Here is a 21,356-nt window from a genome sequence, read left to right on the forward strand (position 1 = left end):
CTCCCTTGTAACCACAATGGCTCAAGCGAACCCTTTCCATCTTCAACAACTGACACAGTGTCAACATCTGCTTCCAATGAAGTTGTTTCTTTTTTCTCAAGTCAAATAAATCTGCTGACTGAGACTGTAAAGAGTTTTTTTTTCCTCCTCTTTTCATGCGGAAAAATTTTTTTCCACCATATTTTGCAATTTTTCCTCCAAGTTAACAAAATGGGTAACTTTAAAGGAGATGTTTTTATTCTAGGTGCTAAGAAAGCCCAAAAAATAATACAAAAATAATAAAAATTTTGGTAATTTCATGAAACTGTCACTTTCATTTTGGAAACAATAATCACAGGGTTCTGGATGAATATAAGTCTGAAATGTAAGAAAACTCAGATTTGGACCTATATACCACTAAGAAGTTAATTTATTTTCCTTCATAAACAGCACATTAAAATATCAGAAATAATTAAGAAATTTACATTTTATCTTCAACATCTAGCAGAAGACAAAGATTCTCTTGCAACAATTTCTTACATGAAAGCACAGCTGTATATCAATTTGCTATAGATATGAGTGTGTAAAGAAAAGGGACACTTGGGAGCTCAATTTGATGATTTATTTACTCAGCTGACAGATACTTGAGGAATCTGTCGTTAACTGAATGTCTACTATGACTCATGTTATTGAGTATATATGTGTGTGTCTGTGTGTATGTATAATTTCCAACCTTCCTAGCCTGCCAGTTAGGTATTATTATCCTACTTTACTCATGAGATAAATAAATGAAGCCCCAAAACACACACCTAATTGTGGCTAAGCCAGAATTCAGAAAATGACCTAATGTCCAAGTCAATTTTTTTCATTGATTCATTACTTCTCTATTCATCCTCCAGTCAGAATTGTAACATAAATACTGTCCTTCTCTACTGATTAGTGTCACTGACCCATTTTCTTAATTTGGCATATATTATGTAACCAAGGGCTACTCAGTAAGGGATAGAATACAGTTTCTCAAAATATAGTATCTGATTGCTATTTGCATAATAAATAAGGAGTTTCATAAGAGGACATTTTATGCCAGTGCCTGGAATTGTTTTTTTTTTTTTAAGGTTGTTACAACATGAAAGAAATTAATTCCTCAGTTACTTGCAATCCACTTGTTCTCATGGCAAAATGTAGAGCAATCCCCGTTATTTTTTGCTTAAAATGATAATGCACATAACTTTAAGATGAAAGAGAGGGGAGAAAAATTAAAGGGGAAAGTTAAGAAGGGACTGTTAACCTTATTAAGATGAAACATTGATTTTTAAATATTTAGAGGTGCTTTTCAAATAAACAGTGAGGAACCAAATAACCTGTTAGGATATAACTAGTCACCATTTTATTGTTCCTCAAATCAAGATCGTTTAGTGGTCGAAGCATAAATTAGATGGAAAATCAATGAGATAATTTCCTAGGGTCTAACTCACAGATCTTTAGAAAGCTTGAATAAACACTAATTTGTAAAATAACCAAAAGCGGAGTGTTTCCAAATGAAACTGGAGAGGGAAATTGTAGCCCTCAATAACGCAGTCTGGAAACCTCCAAGATTACTGTATCTCTTTGGTAGGAGAAAATCCATCCAGAGAATGATAGCATTTTAAGATTAAACTCAGACTATCACACTAAATTACAACTCATCCCTTGTATGACATCTGGTGGTTATGGTAATATAATGGTAAAAATGGCATGCCAGACAATCACAGAGAAACACCCAATCTTCTTTGACTTAAATTTTGACCCACTCTTTGTATATGCAAAGATCCAGTCTTTGCAAAAGCAACACCACCTGGGCCTGTTTTCAGTGGAGGATCTTATTCACAAATCTCCTGTGTACAGCAGGATTTAGGTCCCTAACTTTTCTTGGGTCCTCAGAGCCAAGGAATATTTTACAAGATAGCTACCAGGAGTGACACAGGGCACAGTGTCACCCTAAATTTAGGGTGAAGCTATCTGTCAGCTCTCTCTCCTTCAACTCAATTCACTAGAGAGTAAGGAGAGCAGCAGAGAGTTGATATATTTCTTTTCAAAATTGGGAAAATCCAATTGAGTGATCTGAATGAACTGGAATACCGCACAATTCTAAGAGAAACTGCAAAGTTAACAGGTTCCAAGGGAAGAAGAGAAAAATAAATAACTCCCACTGAGCCATCCCATGGGAGCTGCTGAACAATGGCCTTTGAGAATTCAGGAGGATACAAAATAAAACCAATTTTAAAGATGCATTAAACCTTGAGCTGCACAGATAAAGGCAGAGTACAAAAAACTATATCAAATTAAACTGCAGATCAAAATGTAGATAATTTAATCAAGCTACTCCTTAGAAATCTAAGTTCATATCATTAGTAAGTGGACGATTCCTTAAGTTTGTACCTCACATTAGGTAAATGTGTATACCATGTTAAAGGGAGTCTGGTTAAGAAGAAATATAGTGATGAAAATACAAGAGATGGCACAAATTTATAACTAATAAGATGTACCAGGAAAGAAGACTATGGAACAATAGGGAAATATTTGAAAATGATCTGTGAGAATTTTGCCTAGGTAAGCAGGCTGTGTTGTTCTTATACCTAAAATGTTCACACATATAAGTTATCTTATTTAAGATGGAAAATGATATTTCACTAAACATTTAATTTCACATGGATGAGGACAAGGATGGGAAAAATTTGAGAAACATTGTTAACAAACTAAAACATCTATGTAACACTACTTTTTTAACATGACCCAACTCTGGAAGCATCTGAAAGAATGGACTTTATACTGAAAGTTCTTAAAATATCAATAACTGCTATTTGATAATCCTAATCTTTTCCTAATTGTATTTTAATGATAATCCCAACTTTTTCTTATTTAGATCCTAAGCGCCATGTCAAGTTGAATCTTGAGTCCCCAGTAATAAATTTCAAATAATAAATTGCTAATTTATTTAATTAATTTCAGTAATTATAGTATAAAAATTTCTCTTGCCCCAATTTTTTTCTTAAAAAGAATCAGATCAATTAAAACCAGAATTAAACAAATAAGATGCCAAAAACCTGTTTAAAACAATACACATGCAACACATTATCCTTCAACTTATAACGATGGATAAAACTCTCAGAAACAGCCACTGGATGAAAGGTTTTGTCATGTGCCTAGTATTTTCCCAAATAAAATCCTTTCAAACTATCTTCAGGAAAAACTCACTTAAAATATGACAAAAACTGTCATGAATTAATAATTATAAACAAGAAAAATAAGTCACTGGCACTCAAAGATAGCATGGTTAAATGCTTTTTTTTTTTCCCCCAGTAGTTGGTTGTAAATTTTGGTTGCAATTTATCAAAGTTGGATGGACTACAAAGATAATTACATACTTCAGGCAAACTCTCCATCTGATTGAAAGTTTATGAAAACTTTCTTAGTCAACCTCCAAGCTGTCTTTGGGAGAAATCAAAGTAATGAATAGCTTTTCTTTAGTGTGATCATTAAAAAACTTCCTTTTCAAGCTACACATGTAACTCAGAGCTAAGTAAGCTATCATGGAATTAAATGTTCACTGAGACTTAATGTAAAACAATACTATATTGGCTTGGCTGTGGTGCTACTTTTGTAAAAAGGAGAAACTATCAAACATTTGAGGTAACTTAGAGCACAGAGCATATCACAGACATCCTAGAGACAAGCATTTTAAACACTTTAGCCAGTGCTTCTCTGAGAGCAAGTTCTTTAAACAGAACTTAACAATTTTTACAATATTAAAAAAATCCCTCAAAAATAGCCCATCAATGCTAAATCAAACTTCCTGTATTTTTACAAAAATAGAAGAACACAGAAATACACAATTGTCTTCTTGAAAGAATGAACATTTTCTTTGTGGTTCATCTTTTCCTGACAAGGTAATTGGTTCAAAAAGAAGGAAAAAAAAAAGTCAAACCAAAAATTAAACCATGTATTGATAAAAGCAAGACAAAAAGAAAAAAAGAGAGAGAGTTGCACAGTTGGCAAAGGCTCAGATGAGGGAAAGAAACAAAAATGCTTTTCTTCAATGTCTAGGACTCATTCTGCTTTCTCAAGAAAAGGCTCCAAACCAAAGTCAGCTGGATAGCACTTCCTCTTTTCCTTCCACATCTAATATGTCCCACTGCAGAATGACAGTCCCTGGCAGCATCTTTTCCCAGTGGGACCATGGATTCATGCTCCAATTTAACTTGATAATACTGTGTGTTTCAGTACCACGGTGATTCCTTGCCCTTGTCTTGATGCTGTAGACCTAGAAAAGGTGTGAGAAACAGAAAAGTATCAATATGCGTAGCACTTGAGAATGGGCATTTTCTACAATGCGCTAGATACAGAAACCAAAGTGACAGCTGAGCTCATAAGTTTCAAAAAGCCAACCAATACTAAGTGACCAAGAAAACTAGACTGGAGTAGAGCTATTAGCACAAGTACACATTCTTTACTGTGGCTTTTATCTTACTAGAGTAGTTATGAATAATAAATAAAATAATATAAATGAAGCTGTCTTATTTCTAATCTCAAAAGGAACTGACACGGGAAAAAAATGATACAACTGATCTCTTGGGCGTATTTAGGCAGCGTTTCAGTGAACACTTTTCATCAAACATCAGATGATACTTTTGGACTAAGGCAGTGAACTAAATTTACTTATTTTTATTGCCTCCTCTTTCAGAAAATATTTGTATGCATGCATTCAGTCGTGTCCAACTCTTTGTGACCCCATCAACTGTAGTCCTCTAGGCTTCTCTGTCCATGGACTTCTCCAGGCAAGAATACTGGAGTGGGTAGCCATTCCCTTTTCTGGGGGATCTTCCTAACCCAAGGATGGAACGCAGGTCTCTCACATTGTGAGCAGATTCTTTACCATTTGAGCCACCAGGGAAGCCCCACTAAAGCACCCGTAGTGATTTTATTTCTTGTCTTTCAACTTGTCACATAATTGTGTAAAGCAATAGATGTCATTACAAAACAGATACAATTAGTCAGTCAATATGGGAGTCATTAAGACACTATAGACTTCCCTGCTGGCTCAGAAGGTAAAGCGTCTGTCTACAATATGGAAGACCCAGGTTCAATCCCTGGGTCAAGAAGATCTGCTGGAGAAGGAAATGGCAATCCACTCTAGTACTATTGCCTGAAAAATCCCATGGACAGAGGAACCTGGTAGGCTACAGTCCATGGGGATGCAAAGAGTCGGACACGACTTACTTAAGACACTCTACTAAACAAATTACAAAAAATGAAAAAGAACAAAAGGGAGTGAAAGAAGTACATCATAGAACCACAAGGCACTATCTTCGGTTTTATAGCATTTGTATACTGGGAAAAAGCAACTCTTTCTGAATGCCAAATGATTAGTTCCATCTTAAGTTTTATCTCGTGTACGAGCATTACGTTTAGACAGAGAGGCCACAGTTTCCCTTTCCCATTTCAAAAGAAGAGGAGAAGGAAGAAAAAAATAAAAAGGATCTGGGGCATATCAACTCACTTTAAGTTTGCTTTATTCATTTTCAAATAATTTTGTGGTCAGAATAATTTGCAACCTGACAAAGTCTCCGTTGGGTGACGCTTATAATCTAAACCACCTTAACCGACAATCTGCTGACTGCATAAATATTTTTTTCATTATTAAAACGTCTCATCTTCTGTATGACTCAGTATTTTCCACACTTGAAGACCCCATCAATCTATAGAATGTCAGCACTGCAAGTCATGAATAGTGTTGGCATCATCAAATGGTTTGTCTTTTTTTTTTTTTCTTAAATAAAAGCAATCCTTAGTTTGCCTTGCAAAGAGAGATGACTCCACCAAAATCATGTTAGCCTTTTTCTGTGGACAAGGATTATGTTACTTAACATAGCCCTAAATATTCTAATCAGAGTTAATGGTTAACGCTCACTCTTCAACTGTGTTTCCAAGTCTGCATTACTCCAAAGCAAACCTTAAAAAAATCAATTCACCTATGGCCTACAACATATTAAATGGCTAATGTTGTCCTTTTGGCTTAATTTCTTCTCAGTGATGGGACACAAATACAACTTTTCCTTTGATTACCAGGTAGCCATACCTGTAAATTTCAAAGTAAGTATAAAGAAAAGGAACAACCACAGACAAAGACTCTACTACTAGTAAGTTGTAACAGGGCTATGATTTTTCTTGTTAAACACTTGTTGAAGGAAAATTAAAATATTTAAGAATCAGTCAGTACACTTAGTTTTCCCAGTGGTGAAAGGAAACAAAATCATTAACCCATGATTCTTAATGTGGTCTTGTTGCTCAGTCACGAAGACTTGCCCCACTCTTTTTAACACCATGAACTGTAGCATGCCAGAATCCTCTGTCCTCCACAATCTCCTGGAGTTTGCTCAAATTCATGTCCACTGAGTCAGTGATGCTATCTAACCATATCATCCTCTGCCACCCTGCTTCTCCTTTGCCTTCAGTCTTTCCCAACATCAAAGTCTATTCCAATGAGTCAGCTCTTCACATCAGGTGGCCAAACTATTGGAGCTTCAGCTTTAGCACCAGTCCTTCCAATCAATATTCAGAGTTGATTTCTTTTAGGACTAACTGGTTTGATCTCCTTTCTGTCCAAGGGACTCTAAAGAGTCATCTCCAACACCACAGTTCGAAAGCATCAATTCTTCAGTGCTCAGCCTTCTTTGTGGTCCAGCTTTCACATTCATACATGACTTCCGTAAAAACCATACTTTTGACTGTATAGACCTTTGTTGGCAAAGTGATGTATTTTCTTTTTAATATGCTGTCTAGGTTTTTTCATAGCTTTCCCTCCAAGGAGCAACGGTCTTTTGATTTCACGGCTGCAGTCACTGTCCACAGTGATTTTGTGCTCCAGTTGCTTCAGTCGTGTCCAACTCTTTGCGACCCTATGGGCTATAGCCCACCAGGCTCCTCTGTCCATAGGATTCTTCAGGCAAGAATACTGGAGGGAGTTGTCATGCCCTCCTCCAGGGGATATTCCCAACCCAGGGATCAAACTCAAGTCTCCTGTGTCTCCTGCATTGCACGTGGATTCTTACTGCTGAGCCACCAGGGGAGCCCCCACAGTGATTTTAGAGCCCAAGAAAAGAAAATATGTCCACTTTTTCCCCTTCCATTTGCCATGAAGTGATGGGACTGGATGTATATAGCTTTAATCCATGATCCTTACATGATCTACAGATACTTGGGGGTTCCCCAAATTTTCTTACAAGAATGTAAAATCCACTCTTCTATTATTTTAGTACTATTCAGGCTTTTTTTTTTTTTTTTTTTTGCTTCTCACTCATCTAACTCAAACCTATATGAAATTAGTTTATAACACATTTTGAAATCTACTTACTGGCTTGCTGAAATCACCCATGTTTATCTCTTGATATTAGTATCTCAGTTTCAGGTTTATTGTTTACTCTGTGATATTTTCAGTGAAAGTAAAATAAACATCACAATGGTAATGTTAGCAAACACTTTCTTAGGACTGAACACACCTGACATTGTGCTATTTTATGTGAAATATCTCATTTAATGCTTCCAATCATGCTATATATATATATATATATATATATATATATATATATATATTATGGATATATATATTCATTTTACAAATGAGAAAACTGAAAGTAAGAGAGCTTATGCCAACTATTATGTGGAAGAACCAGGACTGAAAGTTGGTGGTCTTATATCAGAGTCAATAGTTTTAACCACAATGTATATGGCTCCCCTTTTGTGGATTATATTGTTTGTAGGCTGTGACACCAGCCTGTATTCTTGCAACTCCCTGAGTCGAAATCCTTTCATTACATCAGTTCAAAGAAAAGACAATACATTTTAAATATTAATTTTTGCATTATATAGAAACACCCAGATTTATCAGAACTGATACCAGTGTTAATAAAATAACTCTGTATTTTTTTTAACTATACCTTTGCAACGCTTTTCTAAGTCACAGAAACACAGTAGTTTGTTATACTTCAGATCGTGTAATAGGACATGTTTTATGACTCGATGTGCGACCACTCCTCCCTGCCCCCACCCAAATACAGTGCCACAGTATGAAAACTGAAGACGTAGGGTGGCCATCTGACCCATGAGGTGTCTGTCAGAAATGGGACCAAAGAACAAAGGCATCACACTGTTGGCGTCAGAGTTTGAGAGTCAGAGATCAAGTCAGGAGAAAAACCTGAAAGAAAACACAAGCCCACAGACCCAGTTCCTCACTTCAGTTCCAATACCACCACCACCACCTGACCATCAAAAGAAAAAAGAAAAACTAAATCCAATAATAGAACAATGGAAGTACAAATATAGGAAAGACACATTGAATACTTAGGAGTAGGAAAGAAGTTTTGGTTAAAAGAGATCATATTAGGATTTCCCTTTAAAATTTGAAGAATCTGACTATGTAACAAGGCATTGTAACTCATTTTCTAGCTGAAATTTTGGGGAGCCTATTGCTTCACAGATTTCTTCTCTTGCAAAAAACCTCTGGGAATAAGCAAGTGGAGATGGCAGCAGGGTGAGCCTTAGCAGAGAAAGCCTAGAAACTTGCCCCTCCCACGTTTCCTTCACCTCCTAGGTGTCTGATGAAAAGATCTTAAGGTTCTCATGGACTCCTCAAACAAGGATACAGAAGTTGCTTCAGAGAGATTTCCGGCAGGCCGGCCTCTTTATCCCATAGCTTTGATGTGAGTACCCCATGGCAGGAAAAATGATATGAGCCACCCTAGCTGAGCACCTCAGAGGTACCACAAACTTTAGAAAGCCGAATGAAGTAAATAGTCATCAGTGGAGCACTGTATGGAGAATGCACAGAGAAATGGTGGGGGAGGGGATATGTTTGCAAACAAAAGCAAGATAGGAATGAAATGACAAAGCTGAGAAGCAGACAGCAACCACTTAATGGACAATGTTCACATATGACTGGGAAAACAGGCAATCCCTAGGGAAAGAGTGAGGGAAGCATCTGAGAAGAGGGTTCAACTAGAAGTGGGACAGTGTTTTAAACTGAGCAATGAAGAAATCATTGGGCTGGACTACAAATACTCAGAACTGATGAAGTAATTATAGCACAGGGAACTATAATCAGTATCCTCTGATAAATCATAATGGAAATGAATATGAAAAAGAATGTATATACAACTTAGTCACTTTACTGTATAGCAGAAATTCACAACACTGTAAATCAACTATCAAAGTGAAAGTGAAGTTGCTCAGTCGTGTCCCACTCTTTGTGACCCCATGGACTGTAGCCCACCAGGCTCCTCCATCCATGGGATTCTGCAGGCGAGAATACTGGAGTGGGTTGCCATTTCCTTCTGCAGGGGATCTTTCCAACCCAGGGATGGAACCCAAGTCTCCTGCATTGTAGGCAGACGCTTTAACCTCTGAGCCACCAAGGAAGCCCAAAATAAATTTCGAGAAAATGAATTGAAAAACTAAATTTTCTGCTATTGGGCAGAAGTAAATAATAAACTGGCTTACTGAAAATGTTATACTCCAGCACACCTGAGTTTTAGGACCCTGTGATCATCAGTCAAATCCACTAGAAAACCATATCCTACTTCTAAAGAAGAATAATTCCTTGGCAACATCACTATCACTCTTAAGTAACTTTAATATGATTCCAATTAATTTTATTGCTGGAGATAAAAGAGGTAATGTGGTAACCATGCACTGGTGAATATGCTGTTGATAAAAAGAGAAGAAAAATAGGAACATAAAACCTGGATGTGCAGGTGGAATATTTTATGACTGAAAAGTAAAGAAAATACTTAAATGAAATACTTAGTTTCATAGATATTAAGAGTCTGGAAAACCCCTGTGGATCAGAATGCTTGATGCTATATTAAAAGACACTGGTGGTTTTATTTCTACATTTAAAACATGAATACCTGCTTCATCCTTGCTTTAATAGAGAAAAACCATCATTATCACAAATACAAATATACACAATGCTATATATCAAAATACCCAGCCTTCACCAAGAGCCTAACATCTAACACTGACACACTGTCAAATGATAACAAACTACGTGATGTGAGAGACAGACACATTATCTTCTTCTACTTTATAAAATTATCACTGATAATTATCATACAACTGCATTTGTTTGAGCACCTGGGCAATCAGTTTAAATGCTAATGAAGAATGTTTAAATAAGATCTAAATGGGGGTAGTGCCTTAACACTAATGAAGGGGTAAAAATAAAAGTGGAAGGCTATTCAATTTGAGAACAGATTTCATTGCAGGTAAATAGATAGATCATGTTTAAACATCAGGAAGAATTCTTCATTTGTTTTTAAAACTTAAAAAAAAACCCTCAAAATATCACAGATTTTTTGTTTAAAGATCAAGCTATGAAGTATTTAGAAAGTAAAAATTCTACATAATGTACCCTGTCATCACACAACTTGCTGAGTATACTTCAGATTACATACATACACCACTGTTTATCCTATGTGACAACAATGCTTATTTCATCAGCAATATTGACTTGCAAAACCATTTCATGTCAGTATATGTCGATCAACTCTTTTGAAGAATATTAATTCTTCAATACGCACAATATTCATTCTTCCCTATACCATAAATTACTCAATTCTATATAGATATGCATCATTTGAATATACACACACACAGTGTGTGTGTATGAAAATATATTTGTCACTTATGTGAATATTTTGGTAGATGAGATAGCTTCCTGAAAATGCATTTGTATAATCACTGAACGCAAGTGTATAAATATATTTATACTTACATAGTTCATGGTGAGTGGTAAATGTTTCAGGAAGCTTGTATCAACATTCATATTTTTACTATTATCATTATTATAGATTCAATGTATCTAATTGTTTCAATTTGCATTTCCTTCAGTTCTTGTGAAGCTGAACATTATGTGATTTAGTATTTCTTCCTCTGTGTTTTATCTGTTGGTTTATTTTCTATGCTTTGATTAATAAAATAATTTCCTCATTGATTTCTAAATGCTTTTGGTATATTAGGTATATCAGTATTTTTTTTCATGTATCACACACATATTTGGCCAATTTAATGAGCACTAAATACCTCCATACTTACTACCTAAACTTTGGACAATAATTATTTTAAAAGTCATCACAGACAAGAATGTATTCTTGAACCAGACCAAAGATTAAATTTATTGTTAAACTGAATTACAAGTATCCATGTATCATTACAATGCTTACGTACTAAAACAATGACAAAAGATACCTAACTATGATAGCATAATCATTTATTACCAGAGGGAGCATTCTCAGAGTGTAGAGGTATTTTCCTGGGTACGTTTAGAATTGTCTTAAAATTTCCATGTAGTAGTCTTGTCAGAAACAATGAGGTGAAGGCTATCTAAACCTGTCAAAATATCTTTAATTCAGATTCAAAAGAGAAGGAGAAATTTAAAGCCCATTGAACTTGATGTTACTGGTAGACCATAATTTACTACATTATTGGAAGAAGCATGGGACCCACAGACCTGAGGCCAAGACTGCAAGTGACTAGCAGTTCAGTGGCCAGGGTCTCCCTCTGCTCCTGGCCCAAGCAGCAAGCACACTTAGTCTGTCTGCCCTGTCAGAACCCTCCTCCCTCCAAAACCACAAACTCATGCACTGACTATCCAGTTTTTGCCCTTACTGATATCCATTTGCTCAGATTCCTGCACTTTAAATGCTCAGCTGGGAGGGAACTGGCAAGTACTTTAAGCATCAGGATATGTAATTACAAATCTGAACCAGTCATTCTACAACTGACCTTTTGGACAAATATAAAATACAAATCATAGACTGGATAGTTCTTTTGTTATGTTTTTTAAATTTTTATTGGAGGATAGTTGCTTTACAATGTTGTGTTAGCTTCTGCTGTTCAGCAAGTGAATCAGGTATACGTATACATTATCCACTCTTTTTTGGATTTCCTTTCCATTTAGGTCACCACAGAGCACTGAGTAGAGTTTTTGATCATAGCAGCAATTTACCATGCTCAAAATATGACTGTCAGTGTGATAACCTCTTGGCTGAGAGAAGCTGGGGCCCAGGAGGTGCAATATGGTGTGTAGACACTGCTCACTAAGTCAGTGACCTCAATTTCAAAAGCAGATAAAAAGTAACTTTGAAGACAGAGACAAAGAATAAAGGAAAAAAGGAATGGGGAAGAGTGAAATAAAATACCTTCTGTAATTTCTTCTACAGACTTTCCCCCAGAACTAGAGAGGAACAAGACCAAAAAAGAAAAAAAAAAGGAAAGAAAGAAATGCCTGGATCATTTATTGTAACTGAAACCACAAGTTATAATACTCTCAAGAGATTCTAACTATCCAGACATCTGCTGGATAACAAATGCAGCCAAACATGCATCTTTAAAAAGGTTTCTAGGTTATGCAGTGACAGTTTTACGATCCAGAAAATAGATAATCCAACCAGAGGCAGAGGTAATCTGGATCCACTGCTTATCCATAAAACCTTAATTAAGGACACAACATCAGCATAGCAAGTATTCTACCTGAAACTATGAGTTAGTTAAGGACTCTCACATTTTAACTGCAGAAGTACAATGTACTTTTTATGCCTACTTAAAGTAATCATTCTCCCCATTAAATCAAACCATATTGGAAAATATTCAATAAGAATGAGATATGTTGCATATAGATCAATTCTTCACTGACATCAGTAATTTTTCATCTCACTTCTCTATGACACGAACACAAGCATGCTCTCTGACATATTCCAGAAACCTCTGTCCAATCCAAGCAAACATAAATAGGACTTCAATGACTGTGAAGATGCTAAGTGTCATCTGATAGTGCTCAAACAAGGCAGCTATGAAAATAAGCATTATAACACATGCTTGTGGTCGACAAAAATTAAATCCCTAGTATATCAGGCTGTAACCAAACAAACAAACAAAAAAAAAAAATGGCATATTTTGGCCTCTCATCAGTCTCCTGCAAGAACTTTTTTGGTCATCTTTTTACCAAGGAATTCAGAACATGTTGGCCACAGAAAACTGTTTGTGAAACATTATACTGTTGATAAATAGAATAAGAGAAGAATTAGCCAGAGAGTGACTAAAAAGAACCTGTCAATTCCACAGGCCACATAAAATTTTGTATAGAATCTCTGTAGGCTATTTGAAAGCTAATGTAAAATTGCCTGGATACAAGTTATGAAACAGATTTTGTCATTCGATCTGTTTCTTTTAGATGTAACTCTATATGTGATACAGTAAAAAGGAAAGCAGTACTGAAAAGATAATTTGCTGATATGAAATATTCTGACCCCTGAAACAAGCCTTTTAATGCTTAGAGTGGTTATTTATTTGGAATCATGTGATAATTAAACAGGAGTTTTTCAACCTCTATAGCTCCCCTCCTTGGCAAGCAAATAAGCTTCTCTCAGGAAGACAAGACTTCTGTGCACTTTGACAAAATCACCAATCCCAATGATAGGCAGTTGATGACAACTCCTTCAAGAAAACAAAAGAAAACTCTGTAGCCAACATTTTCTTGCAATTTTTAAGAAAAAATTTCAGAAAGCAAGAGATGCCACCCAATTTATATATCTACCATAGAAACTTGTTCATGAAATTAATACTAGAATGGAAAAAGAACACATTTTAGCTCTGAACTTTTGAAGATAGCAAATATTTTATTAATGGAGTTTTGGTGAATTTAACTCCATGCAAAATCTAAGTTCCTTGTTCTGCACATAAAATTTCCTTTCAAGCTATGAGTGACAAGAACAAATATCCCAATGATCCATAATCATAATGAGATAGGATATATTTTTTAGTAATCTCTGATGACACCACCCTTATTTCAGAAAGTGAAGAAGACCTAAGGAGCCTCTTGATGAAAGTGAAAGAGGAGAATGAAAAAGTTGGCTTAAAGCTTACATTCAGAAAACTAAGATCATGGTGTCCAGTCCCATCACTTCATAGCAAACAGATGGGGAAACAGTGGAAACAGTGGCAGACTTTATTCTGGGGGGCTCCAAAATCACTGCAGATGGTGACTTGCAGCCATGAAATTAAAAGACGTTTACTCCTTGGAAGGAAAGTTATGACCAACCTGGACAGCATATTAAAAAGCAGAGACATTACTTTGCCAACAAAGGTCTGTCTAGTCAAGGCTATGATTTTTCCAGTAGTCACATATGGATGTGAGAGTTGGACTATTAAGAAAGCTGAACGCTGAAGAACTGATGCTTTTGAACTGTGGTGTTGGAGAAGACTCTTGAGAGTCCCTTGGACTGCAAGGAGATCCAACCAGTCCATCTTAAAGTAAATCAGCCCTGAATATTCATTGGAATATTCATTGAAGCGGGAACTCTAATAATTTGGCCACCTGATGCAAAGATCTGACTCATTTGAAAAGACCCTGATGCTGGGAAAGATTGAGGGCAGGAGGAGAAGGGGACGACAGAGGATGAGATGGTTGGATGGCATCACCAACTCAATGGACATGAGTTTGAGTGAACTCCAGGAGTTGGTGACAGACAAGGAGGCCTGGTGTGCTACAGTCTGTGGGGTCGCAAAGAGTCAGACATTACTGAGCACCTGAATTGAACTGAACAGAACCACATGGTAGAGAGTTCCAGATGGAGAAAATTATATTTTAAAATGTGAAAATATTCTGATGACCCTTCAAACCCTTATCTTCTTGATTTTTTATCTTCCTTTTTCTCATAATCTGCCCAATAATATAAGAGTATCCATTTTTCATTGTATGGCCAACACCAGGTGACACCACTACTGGGAAATCTGGATCTGACAAATATTACAGCTATTCTTCAAGAACAGAAATAAATTAAACTAGAAACAGGAAGTGATGGAAGAATTTAAAGTTTGCATCTCTATCAAGCATGATGCCTCACATCTCCAGTGTGATTTTGTTTTTGTTTGAAAAGTACCATACGTATGAAGAATAATGAGAACTTCAGTTCTGCACTATGTGTCACAATCTAGAAAACACAGCCACGTGCATTACTTCATTGGAATCGCCTGGTTGTGTCAGAGTAGGAAGTATCATCTCTATTTTGCATCTAAGAAAGAGGAGTGGAGAGATTTTGAGATTTGCTCAGCACAATATAGCTAAAAGAAAATATAGGTCCAGGAATCTATTTTTTGGCCCTCTGCTTTCTCCATAAACACTGCAAAGATTAACGTTTGCAATATATTTAGTATCATTTTACTGTCAATTCTTCATCTTAGCTCCCTAGGTTTGGGAGGAAGAGTAAATTATTGATAAAAATCAATATTTCTCCTCTTTTTCCTTGTCACTTTCTCATACATACATAGGAATACACACATGCACACACACTGAAACATATTTTTCTCTTATAAATTCCTCCTTCTCTCCTCCTTAAACCACATTAGTGACCACAATACCTTCAGTCCCCAAAGGAAACATAAATTAACAAACTAGTCTTCTCTGCTTTCATTGAAACGCATAAATACACATACAGGATTTCTTGCCATCTATTTTTTCTGAGAAAAGGCATATAGGGTCTTCCCTGGTGGTCCATGGTTAAGACTTTGCCTCTCAATGCAGTTTGCAGGTTGGGTCCCTGTTCCCAACATTCCTTAGGGCCAAAAAACCAAAACATAAAACAGAAGCACTATTGTAACAAATTCAATAAAGACTTTAAAAACGATCCACATCAAAAAGTCTTTTTAAGAAAAGGGCACCTAAATGTGCTTCTTCGTCTTTTTGTTTTTAGTCAGCAAATTCACACAAAACATACTTCACTCATAGGTCCCCTCTTAATGGCAATCACTTGATTCCACTTCTGAGATTTATCAACATTGTCACAATAAACATTTTTGTACCTGTCCTCACATGCTGCTGCTTGTATTTGTGTGGTGCAAACTCACAGGAGGAGAATGCTGGGTCAAAATTTAGGAGAATTTTTAACTGTGGTACATATTTCAGTTTACTTTTTTAAAAAAAGCTTACACTTCTCTAATTTTGTAACAGCAATATATGAAAAATAGCAGCTTCCCTTAACCAAGATGTCTTTTACAAGGATTTATACACACACACACACACACACACACACACACACACAGAGGCATTTATTTGTATTATTATATAAATGCACCTTAAAACATTCAGAATTCTCTCAGAAGGTCTATGCATTTATCCTGTAAGATTGGAAGAGAATCTCTGAGAAGAAACCTGCATGCTTTGGGCATTGTAACATTATGGCACCATCCTAAGGATGGGCTTCCCAGGTGGCTCCATGGTAAACAATCAACCTGCCAGGGCATGAAATTCAAGAGACGTGGGTCTGGGAGATCCCCTGGAGTAGGAAATGGCAATGCTGCTGCTGCTGCTGCTAGGTCACTTCAGTCGTGTCTGACTCTGTGCGACCCCATGGACGGCAGCACACCAGGCTCCGCCATCCCTGGGATTCTCCAGGCAAGAACACTGGAGTGGGTTGCCATTTCCTTCTCCAATGCATGAAAGTGAAAAGTGAAAGTGAAGTCGCTCTGTCGTGTCTTAGCGACCCCATGGACTGCAGCCCACCAGGCTCCTCTGTTCATGGGATTTTCCAAGCAAGAGTACTGGAGTGGGGTGCCACTGCCCTCTCCAAGGAAATGGCAATACCACTCCAATATTCTTGCCTGGGAAATCCTACAGACAGAGGAGACTCCATGGGGTCGAAGAGAGTAGAACATGACTAAACACACACACACACGCACACACACACACACACCCCTGGATGAATATTCTTGCCTGGGAAATCCTATAGACAGAGGAGCCTCCATGGGGTCGCAGAGAGTAGAACATGACTAAACACACACACACACACACACACACCCCTGGATGAATATTCTTGCCTGGGAAATCCTATAGACAGAGGAGGCTCCATGGGGTCGCAGAGAGTAGAACATGACTAAACACACACACAAACACACACACACACACACACACACACACACCCCTGGATGAAGGGCCAGGATAGAGAATGGGAAGATCTACAGCACTCTGGGAGAGCAGGGTAGTTTCATTAAGGTCCTGCAGAATCCAGTCATGGATGCTGGAAACTGACAGCAGTGCTCTGGAATGTATTTCTCCCTCTGATTCACTATCCTGCTACTTTTAATGCAGATCTCACTCTCTGGCTGAGATCTACTGGCATTCTACATGCATCTCAAAGACGGTTTCCATTACCCTTCTGGTCACGGAACTGTCATTCTGGACATGTGCCTTATACAACTAACACCATTCAAGAGTGTATAAATACTGTAACAGACTTTTGGGTTTTTTTTTTTTTTTTTTCCCTTTCAGTGGAAAATAGGCTTATGCCACAGGCCAAAAGAAAAACAAAGGTTTGCAGAAAGAGTGGAGCAATCAGCTGTTAATTACTAGAGTCTTTATGTTATCAAGTCATAATAAACTGTCAAAACAATAGTAAAAGTCCACAGGAAGTATTAGTTTACAAATATTCTTCCTAGTATTTTCTTTAATCCACAACCATTTCTTTGTGACATTTTAGTTATCCTAATTAAGACAATGCCTTCAAGGTAAGTATCCAGAAATCTGTAAATCTCTATCGACCAGCACAGCTGTCACTGAAAAATCACATAGTTCTAGGGCTGGCTTCTACATTAAAAAGCCATTTAATGTGTCTCCCTGCTGAAATCAAATGATTAGAAGCAAGCTTCTCTGTCTATTCTATTTTATGACAGTATTAAATAAAATTCATTAATTTCTTTATTTGTAAAAATCATTAATAATGTTAGGAAAGACTACAATAAATCACCAACCCCACAACCTTCACAAATGTATTAAATGAATAATAACTATGCTCCAAAGAAGTGGTAAAGTAGGAAGGAGTGACATGGCTTTTAGTTGAGCCTTTATCACATATGTTGCTTTAATGGACTCTCTCCTTTATACCGAAAAATGTCTTAGTGCTTAAATATTTTTATATAATTCATACTATCCTGTTAATGATTACTGTAGCTCTAGATGATTCCCATCACTTCATGGAAAATAGATGGGGAAACAGTAGAAACAGTGGCTGACTTTGTTTTTGGGCTCCAAAATCACAGCAGATGGTGACTGCAGCCATGAAATTAAAAGACGCTTACTCCTTGGAAGGAAAGTTATGGATCAACCTAGACAGAATGTTAAAAAGCAGAGACATTATTTTGTCAACAAAGGTCCGTCTAGTCAAGGCTATGGTTTTTCCAGTGATCATGTATGGATGTGAGAGTTGGACTATAAAGAAGACTGAGCGCCGAAGAATTGATGATTTTGAACCGTGGTGCTGGAGAAGACTCTTGAGAGTCCCTTGGACTGTAAGGAGATACAACCAGTCCATTCTAAAGGAGATCAGTCCTGGGTGTTCATTGGAAGGACTGATGTTGAAGCTGAAACTCCAGTACTCTGGTCACCTGATACGAAGAGCTGACTCATTTGAAAAGACCCTGATGCTGGGAAAGATTGAGGGCAGGAGGAGAAGGGGACGACAGAAGATGAGATGGTTTGATGGCATCACCAACTCAATGGACATGGGTTTGGGTGGACTCTGAGAGTTTGTGATGGACAGGGAGGCCTGGTGTGTTGCAGTTCATGGAGTTGCAAAGAATCGGACACGACTGAGCGACTGTACTGAACTGAACTGAATTGAGATGATTTCTCTCCAAATTTAGTACATCTCTCTTTCACTGTAAAGCCTGGAATTGGAGCATTATGTTATCAGGTAAATATTCAAATGTCTTAGGTTGGTAACTCTAGGTTTCCTTTAGTCGTTTTTCGTAAACGTATACATAGATAGAAATAAATTCAAAGAGGTTATTTTATGCAAAGCTCCATCTATAGAGAGAAACAAATTCAAAGAGGTTATTTTATGCAAAGCTCCATGATTTTTATATCCTTAGTGATCCAAATACCAAAATTTGTGACATTTTAAAATGAGATGTTAAAATAGTGTAGCAAGGTTATTCTGAGAACTTGCATGCCTAAGTTTTGCCCAGGCTTGTCAGCACCAGACCACCTTCAAGAAAGCATGGTTTTGAGATGTGATCTAGAGAGATGGTAATTTACAGGCTGGATGAAAGAGCAAGTGGTAACTTGATATCCATTTCTCTTTCATAGACAGAAACTGCTTGTCCATTTGCTGCTCTAGTAAGTGAACTATTTTTACCCTGGTCTTTCATTTTCTGAATCTGATAAAACAAAAATATTTATATTTCTAATGGATTTCAATGTAAAGCATCCATATAGTATTAAGCAAATTGACCACCATGATCCTAAGCAAAGAAGTAATTTAATTAGCATATTTCTAAGGGAATACTATATAATAATTGTGAGCAATAATTACAATTTAGATTGCATTAAAATAAATTTTGTAATTTATGAAAGATGTATTTTTCACAAAATATTCAGATAGGAAGATTCTGATTAAACTTGATATATATGTGCTTCCCTGGTGGCTCAGACAGTAAAGAATCCGCCTGCAATGCGGGAAATCTGGGCTTGATTCCTGGGTTGGGAAGATAGCCTGGAGCAGGGCATAGCAACCCATTCTGGTATTATTGCCTGGAAAATCCCTATGGACAGAAGAGCATGGTGGGCTACAGTCCATGGGGTCGCAAGAGTCGGACACGACTGAGCGACCAAGCACAGCACTGCATATATATATATGTATAAAAGTATATACACATGTATAAATAAATGTATAACTATAAAGTCACAGTTATACATACATATATACGTAGTTTACAGGTCTTAAACCATAAAAAATTCAGAAAACTATTTAAGGTGATTTTACTCATAATATTTTTAGACACAAAGTGTCTATGAAGAATAAAAAAAAGATAGGGTCATTTGTGAACTTCTCACTTCCCTATTGTTGCCCAGTGCTCCTTATCCACTATCACAATTTAGCAGTTCAAAAATATTTTTTCCAGATTTCTTAACAGAGTATATCTATACCCAAGTTAATCAAGATCATTGGTATAAAACTCTCTTCAGAAATAATTTGCTACATGCCTCAAAATTTGTGAGAATAGAAAAGTAGTTTCCTGAGTTTTCCTGGAAAATTTCATAACCTCCATTTAGAAGAAATTTTCATATCTATTAACTATTGTAGTTACAGTTTTTCTCTGTCTAGGAGCGACTCTGTCCCATTATATGATGAGTAATCTTGATTTCATTAATGTGAGTTGACTGCTTGATATCTGGCCATAATCATACTTTGGGACAGAATCATATGACTCACTCATTGAATCTACTACTTAAGCAAACGTATGGTTAATGCTTAGCTTCCCAGGTGGCACCAGTGGTAAAGAATCTTCCTGCCAAAGCAGGAGACACAAATGTGACATAGGTTCAGTCCCTGGATTGGGAAGATCCCCTGGAGTAGGAAATGGCAACCCACTCCAGTTTTCTTGTCTGGAAAATTCAAAGGACAAAGGAGTCTGGCAGTCTATAGTCCATTGGGTCACAAAGAGCCAGAGATGACTGCATGCACATGCACAAACACACAGACACACACACACACATCATGCTAAGTCGCTTCAGCTGTGTCTGACTCTTTGTGTCCCCATGGACTATAACCCTCCAAGCTCCTCTGTCCATGGGATTCTCAAGGCAGGAATACTGGAGTGGGTTACCATCCCTCCTCCAGGGGATCTTCCCAACCCAGGGATCGAACGCATGTCACATTTGTGCCTCCTGCATTGGCAGGTGGGTTCTTTACCACTAATGCCACCTGAGAAGAGCTACGCACACACAGTCAGTGATTATATGACAAAATGTTTGAGAAACCAGAACGTACATAAATATATGTTAATTCTTTTTTAGCTCCAGATTTCTTGAACCTGTGATTTACTAACAGAATATTATTGACTATTGTTTGGTTTATTAAGTTTTAGGCTACCTAAATATACATTAGCAAAAAAGAACATGTATACCGCAACTCTAAACTGTTTATGTATATTTTATATAGAATTATTGTGACATTCCTCAAAGTAAAAAAAAAAAATTATAACAAAATTGGAGCTAAAATAACATGAGGGATGCTAAGAAAAATAAATCTGTGAATCTAGAGATGAAAACCATCTCAAGCCCTGAGCAGGTTGTGTTTACAGGAAAAGTCACAAAGCATGACTCTTTCCTTTCTGTAAATTTCAATACAGTGGATAAAATGGAACTTACAAATAAACTCAATTTTGTATTTCAGTAAAAAAAGACCTCATTAACAAATATTACTTGAAAAACTAATTCAAACTGGCTGGAACATGCAATATTTTATGTCCTACATCAGAGAAATTGTTGTTAATAACAGAAAATATGACAG

The 21,356-nt window shown here is 36.8% G+C and overlaps 1 protein-coding gene across 4 annotated transcripts in view; it reads right to left on the reverse strand.

Annotated features, from left to right (window-relative positions):
* Nucleotides 1-391: 391 nt before the first annotated feature.
* Nucleotides 392-21,356, reverse strand: part of VGLL3 (vestigial like family member 3) — a 56,085-nt gene continuing 35,120 nt past the window's right edge. For all 4 annotated transcript variants that reach the window (XM_055422600.2, XM_055422068.2, XM_055424152.2 and 1 more), the window contains exon 4: nucleotides 392-4,279. In XM_055422600.2, coding sequence (XP_055278575.2) covers nucleotides 4,236-4,279 — 44 coding nt within the window. In that variant the 3' untranslated portion in view covers nucleotides 392-4,235. The remainder of the gene's footprint in view (nucleotides 4,280-21,356) is intronic.

The sequence above is a fragment of the Moschus berezovskii genome, chromosome 1 (genome assembly GCF_049115385.1).
Source record: "Moschus berezovskii isolate FMDL1 chromosome 1, NW_MosBer_1.0, whole genome shotgun sequence".
NCBI classification, from domain to species: Eukaryota; Metazoa; Chordata; class Mammalia; order Artiodactyla; family Moschidae; genus Moschus; species Moschus berezovskii.